At 36.0% G+C, this 9,900-nt stretch overlaps 1 protein-coding gene across 1 annotated transcript in view; it reads left to right on the top strand.

Moving 5' to 3' along the window:
- LRRC34 (leucine rich repeat containing 34) overlaps positions 1-3,715 on the top strand; it is a 19,741-nt gene extending 16,026 nt beyond the window's left edge. Inside the window, exons 8-11 of the mRNA XM_007446433.1 lie at positions 291-445; positions 832-987; positions 1,623-1,749; positions 3,512-3,715. Coding sequence (XP_007446495.1) covers positions 291-445; positions 832-987; positions 1,623-1,749; positions 3,512-3,715 — 642 coding nt within the window. The remainder of the gene's footprint in view (positions 1-290; positions 446-831; positions 988-1,622; positions 1,750-3,511) is intronic.
- The last annotated feature ends 6,185 nt before the right edge of the window (positions 3,716-9,900 follow it).

Here is a 9,900-nt window from a genome sequence, read left to right as displayed (position 1 = left end):
TCCTGCTGAGATGATTGTTGCTTTTTTAGTAATGATTTTTTTTAACCAGCATCTCTTAAATCACTTAGTCACTGCACTTTACAAGTGCCTGCTGCCTGTTTCTAAGACAGTAAAGATATTTGTGGCAAAATGAGTTTTTTAAAAAGCCACGCCAAACAAATTGCAAATCGTAGACTAATAGTCTTAACTGATAAAATCTTTTTAAAAAGCTAATTTAAATAACTGCATGTTTGGAATAAACATGTACTGCTTCAAAATTATATTCTAGAAAAAAGACTATCTATTTTTAGGAAGAGTCCACAGTTCATCTAGGCCACATGTTGAAGGAAAATCAGTGCCTTGTTGAACTACATGTGTGTAAGCATGACATAAAAAACTGTGGTATGAAACAGTTTTGTGATGCACTGTATCTGAACAGAAGCCTACGCTACCTTGATGTAAGCTGGTAAGTGATAACTTATATATTAATTCAGGAGTTAAATCATGGAAATAATCTCTGTAAATATTCACTGTAGATAAGACTCTTTGTTAGACACTAATTCCAAAAATTAGAAAATGCAACCATTGTTGTCAACTTTTTATCTTGAGCCTTAGTATTTATTTGGCTTATACCGATATAATAACTTGAGAGCAATTTAAATATGTAAACCAGAATAGAAGCAACATTTTATGGCAAATTTTTATTAACTTTTTTGGAAATTGAGTGATTACAATAAATCTTAACTAAAATAGAAAGTACTTATTGCTATATAAGTTTTCAAGCATGCTATCTCTGTGAATAAAAGAATACTTCATATTTCCAAATATAACTACATATTTTTCCTTTCCCAGCAATAAAATAACTCAGGATGGAATGGTGTGTTTGGCCGATGTACTGAAAAGCAATACTACCCTGGAAGTAATAGATCTTTCTTTTAACAGAATAGAAAATGCAGGAGCAAACTATCTCAGTGACACTCTTGCTTCACACAACAGGACCCTTAAAGCGTCAGTATGGTTTTATATTTAACCAAAATAACAGAAAAACTTAAATTTTTTAGAATACTAACCTTAAACCTCTTACCTCTTAAGATTCATGGTGAAATATGAAAACTCAGTTTCTAAATTGACATATTAAAGTTACAGGAAACATTTCAATTTTTTCTATTTTTCAAAAGTAATGTCTTTTAAAAATTAGAATGATTCTAGTTCTGACTGCTTAAAATTAATGAGAAAATTCTTATTATTTTATCCTGAATTCTAACAGAAAAATTATAATCATTCAATATGATCAAGACTAAAATAAGAATGAATCAAAGAAGAAAATATTACTTGGATGACTTTATCTTGAAAAATATATCTGTAATCCACCCCAAACCTTTACTGAATAATAAATAGAAAACAGTAGACTGTTTATTTCCAAAATGTAGGTAGCTCTACTTAGGTACATGAAGTATCCAATTAGAAAACTAAGTTTCTTGGATTTTAGGAATTATTAGGTCAATATTTTGATTATACATTAAATGTCTTTAATGCTAAGACTTAACACAATAAAATGTGTGTAATAAATGCTGTTGCTAGCTTATGCATTCTCTTTGTGGAACTGTTGGTTTCCAGGGTTATTACTTTTTGGTTTTCCATAGGTTGTCAGTGGTAAGCAACAACATAGAGGGAGAAGGACTTGTTGCACTTTCACAATCAATGAAAACAAATCCCACTCTCTCTAATATCTACATTTGGGGAAACAAATTTGATGAAGCTACATGTGTGGTAAGTTTTTTTCTTCACTGAGGCTTTTTCTGGGGTTTTCCCTATAACGTCAGCTGTTATATACAGATGCCTTAGACGTGATTACAAAGTATAACGAGACACTGCAGTTTTGATAAATTTTAATGTTAAGTCCTAAAAATTATCTACTGGAAAGTTTTGTGGTTGAAATAGGAAAAGATATCAACTACTACATATTAGTATAAAGATCACTGAATTACACAGTCCCAATTTCTCCGGTTTTTTTAAATCACAATTGTTGATTTATTTTAAATTTGCTGTGGCACAATCTCCAACCTACTACCCAATAATTAAACCAAGACACAGAATTTGGAGAGATATAGTAAAAGCTGTCAAAATATTTGGTGTGTTGCTTATGTAAATACAGAGAACCCTTGATACTGCTTTCAACACACACAAAAAGCATAGTAACAAATAGTTTTCATTTGGAAAGAAGAGAAAGAAAAACGTTAGGGGACTTCCCTGGTGGCACAGTGGTTAAGGGTCCACCTGCCACTGCAGAGGACACGGGTTCAAGCCCTGGTCCGGGAAGATCCCACAGGTCGCGGAGTAGCTAAGCCCGTGTGCCACAGGTACTGAGCCTGTGCGCTCTAGAGCCGGTGAGCCACAACTACTGAGCCCACGCGCAGCAACAAGGACGCAAGACAGCCAAAACAAAAACATATATATATGTTAGAATTCTCAAAAATTGCCAAAAGACTAACCAGAATTCTATCACTAAAAAGGCTAATAAAATGTACACTATTAAAAAAAAATCCTTGGGCTTCCCTAGTGGCGCAGTGGTTGAGAGTCCGCCTGCCGATGCAGGGGACATGGGTTCGTGACCCGGTCTGGGAGGATCCCACATGCCGCGGAGCGGCTGGGCCCCGTGAGCGATGGCCGCTGAGCCTGCGCTTCCGGAGCCTGTGCTCTGCAACGGGAGAGGCCACAACAGTGAGAGGCCCGCGTACCGCAAAAAAATAAAAATAAAAAAATCTTTGATTTCAGAAAAACATATCCACATTCTGTGCACTAGAGGCTGAGTTGGAACTACTAATGACAAGCTACAGCAGAAAGCAACTAAACTTTTGAATCTTTTACCGTCTAATTTCTGCCTTTCTCTATAATCGCAACCTTACTGACAAACTAGTTTAACATGTTTGTACGACACTTCTATGTAGATATCAATGATCCATAAGAGATATACAAAGAAAATTCTACAATGAAGAAATAATTAGTGGCCAGCCAGGCCAGCATCTCATACTATGGGAATGGTCTCTCTAAGCCTAAATCTGTAGATTACCTTCGGGGGTCCATGAACTCCATACAGTTGTATGCCAAAATCTGTGATTATTTTTCTGAAAAATGGATCCCTGGCTGTCATCGGATCTTCAAGGGCATATACAACAGCACTCCATCCTCATTTATGAGTCAGTCACCTTAGGACTTGATAATTTTGACCATGAGACCTTTGGTCCACAAAATTGGTAATACATAGAATTGTTATCTCTGGGAGTCATGAAACAAGAAAACATGCCTAATAACGTTAAAATGTAGAAATAAGTTTTGCAAGATTGTAATTACATTGTGTGGAATTAAATGAATAAAAACTACAATGCCTGCAAAATACTAAAATTCAGCAGTGTTATACAGAATATTTTAAACTATAAATTATCACATCTAATTTGAATGTTGAAATTTGTTTAAGCACTGTAAAATGAATAAACTATTTTCTTAATGATACAGTTTTTCTTAAAAATCCTAGGCATATTCAGATTTAATTCACATGGGCCGTCTAAAATCAGACAATACAGATGTGGAGCCATTTGTGGTGGATGGACACGTGTACCTTGCAGAAGTCTCCAATGGCCTTAAAAGGCATTATTACTGGACACCAGGTTATGGAGAAGCTTGCAGCCCATCATCTAATGCAGGTCTTACTCTTGTACCAGTAGGTCAATATCTATGAAAAACAAGCTTTAATTTTCATATATTTGTCTTATTACTCTTCACGGAGATTACATCTTATTGTCTATTAAATTTTCTTTCATAAATTAGAACAATGAAAAGAGATACTAAACTGTGAATGACTGTCCATTGTGAAAAACTGAGTAGTGTAATTTTTTCAAAGAAATTTAGCAAAATAGGGACTAAAATTTGAACACCTGGAGAAGGAAATCAAGGAACTAATTTCTTTTTATAAAGAAAATATACCCAAAGAGTAAAGCAGCATACAAGGAAAGGTCATTATAGGTATCCTAACTGAAAGTTGTCATGAAGTGGTAAAAAGGTTTCAGGTGGCAGATTCCAGGGACTGTCAAGGGGTTTAGAGGTTGAAAAAGTATTTTAGGTATTTTACAAATGGGTATTGATACAATTTCACAAATACAGGCAAATATATATAAACATATACAAATACATATAAATGTATACTTTCCAAACAAGTCAGTGCTGCCAGTGAACTTTTAAAAAAGATAATTCTCTCTTTTGGAGGATGCCAATAACATTTTCATGATTTGATGGCAAACAATTACTGTTGTCTGTGGTCAATCCTGTTTTCAAATTAAAATTTCTATGAAGAGGCAACGAACACCACGATCCTTTGATTACACACCCATGTTCACAAATTAATTCTTACATACCACTTAACTGTTTAATCTGAATGATTTACTACTGCTAAAGCTGGGCAAAGTGTGAGAAAAAAAATTTTATGTGAACAATTTAAAGAGGTGACTTTAAGTTCTGCAGTCTAAATGGAAAAACCATCCATCTCTAAATGTTGAGAGAGGAATAAAGGTGATAGCTTTCCAGTTGTCAAAGTATTGGCCTTCACTTAAAGTACTGTGAATTCCTCAAATCATAGCTGTATTTATTCAAAAAATTTAACATTACAAAAAAACCCCACATCTGTCATTGTCCATTCCTTTAATAGATTAAAGAATTAAATATGCCCTACTCACTACTTAATGATTCTTAAAGTTTAACAGGTTTTTCCTTATATTCAGCACCTCATACTACACTTCCATACTCCCTGGGGAAACTGGGGTGGTGGTGGTGAGGGGGTGGCACAGATGGTGGTGGTGGTTATGAAATGGGAAGAACATGTGAATAAATTATATGAGCCATGATTCGCACTTAATGTTCTAGAGCTACTGAGCCAGAAAAGACCTAAATGCCTTACCAAATCCATTCTCATGCTTTCAGAGAGAGGAATTTTATTTTACTCTTAGTTATTAGCTTTTATCAAACTTTAGTTTTCAGTGTTTGCTACATGTTTCAGATCTTTCTTTCCACTTTAAGATCTCTCCTCTGCAGATATAAAGACTAGCTGTTTTTTTTTATCAAGTTCTTTTACATTATTACATGCTGAATACAGCTAGAAATAATTAACTGTATCTAAAAAACAGTTGTGTGTCTGAGGAAAGTCATATCTATAGTGTTAAAAATGCAATAGGAAATTTAAAAAAATTTTGTCTTTTGATCAAATTTAAAAAACTGCAGAATTCAATGAGTGCAAGAAAACCATGGTATAGGAAAAAATACAAACATTTCTAACAACTGTCATTACATTTGGAAAACATTAAGGTGGTGAGGAAATGCTACTCCTAGCAATTAGATAGCCAATAAACTCAGACTTGAGAAACACTATGACAGACTTCTGTCACAGACATCTGAACATCTGTCCAAAGAGTAAAGATAGTTTAAACTGAAGATACTAAATCAGCATTTTTTAAAGTATGGAGCATCAGAATCACCTGGGGCAAATGTTAAAAATACAGATTCTTAGAGTGAGAGCTACTGAATCAATTTCTGAGGATAGTTTGGGGAATCCGCATTTTTACAATCCAGGTCATCTTTAATCTCACTGAAGTTTTAAAAACCAATGCTCTGGTTTTCTCATTCTTCAAATTAGTTTCTTTAATATATACTTCTTTTAAATGGAAGTATCTAAGTGAATAGCGAGATGAATTATCACAAAGCTAACCCATCTGTGTTAACCAGGACCCAGATAAAGATAGTAAATGCCATAAGCTTCCCCAGAACCACCTCCAACCATCTTCCAATAGACAACCACTATCATGATGTCTAACATCACAGAGTAGTTTTGCATGTTTTGGAATTTTATATAAATGGAATCATACAGTATATATACGCTTTGTGTCAGACTTCTTTTGTACATTATATTAGTGCAAGTCATTCATGTTGTTTAATGTAGCAGTTTCTATTCAGCTTTCATTGTTTTGAAGTATTCCATAATATGCTGGGTAGCAGAGGAGTCCACAGGATTCTGAAACAGATACTCCCAGGCTAGGACATAGCCATATCAAAGTAAACCTTCCTAATGCAGTTTGCTTTCCCAAGCTACTCTCTGTTCCTCTGTGCTACAGAGGGGACCCACAAGTTCCTATATTCTCCCAAGGGGAGACTGACAAGGTAGCTGAGTGGGAAGCAAATCGGTAAATGGGAAGTAGGCTTATCTGGAGCCTGCAGTGGAGTGGCATGTGCTAAACCTGCAACCTGACTTACACGGCACTGCTTGAGACATTTCTGCAGAAGTCTCAGAGCTCTCTTCTCCACATCCAAGAGAACTAAGGTGAAGCCACAGCCAAGAATTACTGGGCTCTGACCAGGCTAAGGAAAACCTGATCACATATTTTACAAGCTGTTGCCTATTGCATGAAAGGCCAGCAGGATGCCCAGAGAACAGAGTGAAGACAGTGTCTTCCCTGATGCCATTTTGTCATGCAAGCCTCCTCTCCTCCCCATATATGTGGACAGCATTTTAGAGAGAAGACAAAGGGTAGAAATAAGACAGCAATTTTCAAAATGTTTAAGCATTACCTTATATAAATTCTAGCTGCTTTGTATCAGATGAGGTTTTAAAGTGCTTAGGACTAAAAGTTAATTTTTTTCTAGACTTCCCACTGGGTGCAAGAGTTCTTAGGAAAATTCCCCTTCTTCTGCACATCTGAATTGTAACGAGCAAATCTGCAATCATATACATGTTATACATTTCCTTCCATTTTCCTCTTAGCAATCATCCTTTAAGATCCAGCTCAAATTACAGTGTTGCAGACTCTATTATGCTCATCACTTAACAAAGTTTCAAGTTTGAAGCAAAAAAGCAAGAAATAAAGTGGTTTATACCTTTTAGATATTTGATAAAATGATCTTGTTTGCTGTACGCACTCTGCTTTTCAAACTAAATGGTAGTATTCATGTCTTATCTGCTACTCAAACCATATCCACCTGGGTTCTACTCCCACTATTATTACTGCAGCTGCCTTTCTCAGGGGCTCATCATGCTCTAATTACCCAACCCAATTACTCAACCCAATGTTGTCTTTGATTTGCATCCTATCTAATTTCTCTGTACCACGTGATCAGTACAAAGCCACTTTTGTCTTCGTGAAACTTGCATCACCCTGGTTTTCTTCCTATTATCACTTTCCATCTCCTTTTCTGTCTTTTGCTCATTCTTAAAATGCACTTCCCCCAAGATTTCGTCCTCATCTTTTGTTCTTCTGTACCATCTCCCAGGGTTGCCTAAATCATTTCGATCACAATAACTATTAGCCTTATGCTGCAAGATCTGTTTCTCTAGCTTTAACCTCTGCTGGGTTTCAGTCCCCATTTCCAACTACTGCTAGACATTTTCACATAGGTATCTCACCACTGATCAAATTCAGCACATACAAAATAAAGTCTTCTCTTCCATAAACCTCCCCCTTATCTTGCCTAGCAGTTAATGGCACCTCCATATACTCAATCGCTGAGGATCAGAACTTAGGATTCTAAGTTGAAACTGCCTAAACACATGCAACAGAAACTGACTCAAGCCTGCTTAAGAAAAGGTGGATTTAGGGAATTTGCGGGTTCAGTCCCTGGCTGGGGAAGTAAGATGCTGCAGGCCACACGGCACAGCAAAAAAAAAAAAAAAAGAAAGAAAAGAAAAAGGAAAGGGGGCTTTACTGTAAGAATTTAATAGGCAAAAATCACTGGCATCCAGAACAAGGAAATGAAGCATAGCTGTGTGACCTCAAGAAAGGTCTGCAAAGCCAGAAACCAAGCCACTTCTCTCACAGGGCCTCAGTCGCTTGGTTCTGCAAACCTGCTTCATCCCCTTGCTTCGCTCTACAGGTCAGCTTTCTGTGCTTCTTCACTATTTCTTTTAGACTTTGGCTTTTGCTTCAGTGACTCTGGACCAGATCTAAATGATCTTTTCCATGTTGTACACCAATACCTAGGAAGTCTCTGAATTTCATAGCTCAAATTCTTAAGAAAGTCGCTCAGTTTGGCCTAAGAATTGTTTCTCCCTGGTAAGGTGTTCGTCAGCAGTGGTCACAAGTATGGAATCATGTGTTACAAGTGTGGCTGTCTAATCCCTGCCCTTCAGCAGTCAACTGTAGTTGAGTGTGTGAGATCCTGGATTATAAACATGGCTATCTAATCCCACTCTTTCGGCACAGGCTAAAGGTAGAGGACTATTCAAGGTGGTATAGATAGTGCTAGATGTGTCTTTGATTCCTATCTCTGCCACCACCTTTCAGACTTTCTATTCTCCCTACGTCAGTCAGCTGTGTACAAATTCCTCCCATTAGCCATCTCCTCTTGTTTGCCTATCCAAGGGAGTAACAGCCCGTTCTCTGTCCACTCAACTTCCATTGACTGCTCAGCATTTCCTTTCTTTCCTTCCTCCACTATAACACTTGGCATTCACGCTCGTCTTTCCCACTTGACTGTAAACTTAAAAGAGATTATTTTATTCATCTTTACAGCTGTATGTATTCTGATTTCAAGAATTTTCCAGCATTTGAAATAATGGCCAGATATTTTAATCCAAATATCTGATTCACATCCATGGTGTTCATTTCAGTATATTCTTGAAATTAAATACCCTATTTCTGAATGATTACTGTGTTTTCATGATAATTATCTAAATTCCTTAAGCAAATACACCAAATCTCTGTTCAGTGAAGGCGGGCAGGGGTTGTAGAGGACAGAGAGTAGACCATATCACTGTCTCAAGAAATGCTCCAATAACTAAATATCAGTATTGTTCATACATAATGAGTAAAAATGTAGAATTTACAGAAATTGCATTAAAGTACAATTTCTTTTTATTTGGTGGTATTTCTAGCCAAGTTCTAAAGACTCAAAATCTCTGAGTAAAAAGTGAAAAGTTATATCAAGAGCTTCATTTATCAAGAGCCCACAGAGAGACTTCCCTGGCAGTGCAGTGGTTAGGACTCTGCACTTTCACTGCCGAGGGCCCAGGTTCAATCCCTGGTCGGGGAACTAAGATCCCTGCAAGCTGCGTGGCGCGGCCAAAAGGAAAAAAAAAAAAATAGAGGCTACATATCACATATCAAGAGCCCAAAGGAAGAACACCAAGAAATGTTTAGGATAATAGTTCTCAGTGTTTGGTATGCATTAAGATTACCTATGGAGCTTTTCAGCATGTTCTGGAGATTGTCTGATTCAGAGAGCCTAAGGTGGGGTGGGGCTTGGACACCACTATTTTTAAACTATGTTTCTGATATGCATCAAATGTCAGTTACTGTTCTAGGATATTTTTAAAAATGAGTACATGTAGATTGTCTTTATATAAGCACATTTCAACTACTCTCATTTGCACAACTGCTGTAGAAATGAAACATACAGAAAAGTGACACACTATTGTTGCAAGAGAAATGACAGAACCTTTTCTTTTGAAAAAAACAAAACAATTTTCTAAAATCTATCAAAATCATTCTATGAAATTAAACATAAAACAAATACCAGCAAAAAATCATTTATATATAATCTGTGGTTTTTTAAAAAGCCTAAAATCTAACGATACAGAAAGAATAATCTAATACAAAACAAAATTAATTTAGAAAATAATTTCTCAATAAGATGTTCAGCATCCTAAAAACTTTCAAAAAACTTAGTAATACTTACATAATTAAGAATGTAACTTTCCCCAAACACTGCACTGTAGCAAATATATTTAAAGATGAATTTAACTGATAATTGTGAGTGTTACAATGATAGCAGATACAACTAAAATATATGCATATTATGATAAAAAATAATACAGCATTATGAGAAGAATGACAAGACAAAGATACTCAGTCTTCAAGCTTTCTTTACATGTCATTCTGGAAGAGC

Source organism: Lipotes vexillifer, unplaced genomic scaffold (genome assembly GCF_000442215.2).
Source record: "Lipotes vexillifer unplaced genomic scaffold, Lipotes_vexillifer_v1.1 scaffold763, whole genome shotgun sequence".
NCBI classification, from domain to species: Eukaryota; Metazoa; Chordata; class Mammalia; order Artiodactyla; family Lipotidae; genus Lipotes; species Lipotes vexillifer.
The sequence above is the reverse complement of the archived record's forward strand: the minus strand, read 5'-3'. Positions and strand labels throughout refer to the sequence as shown.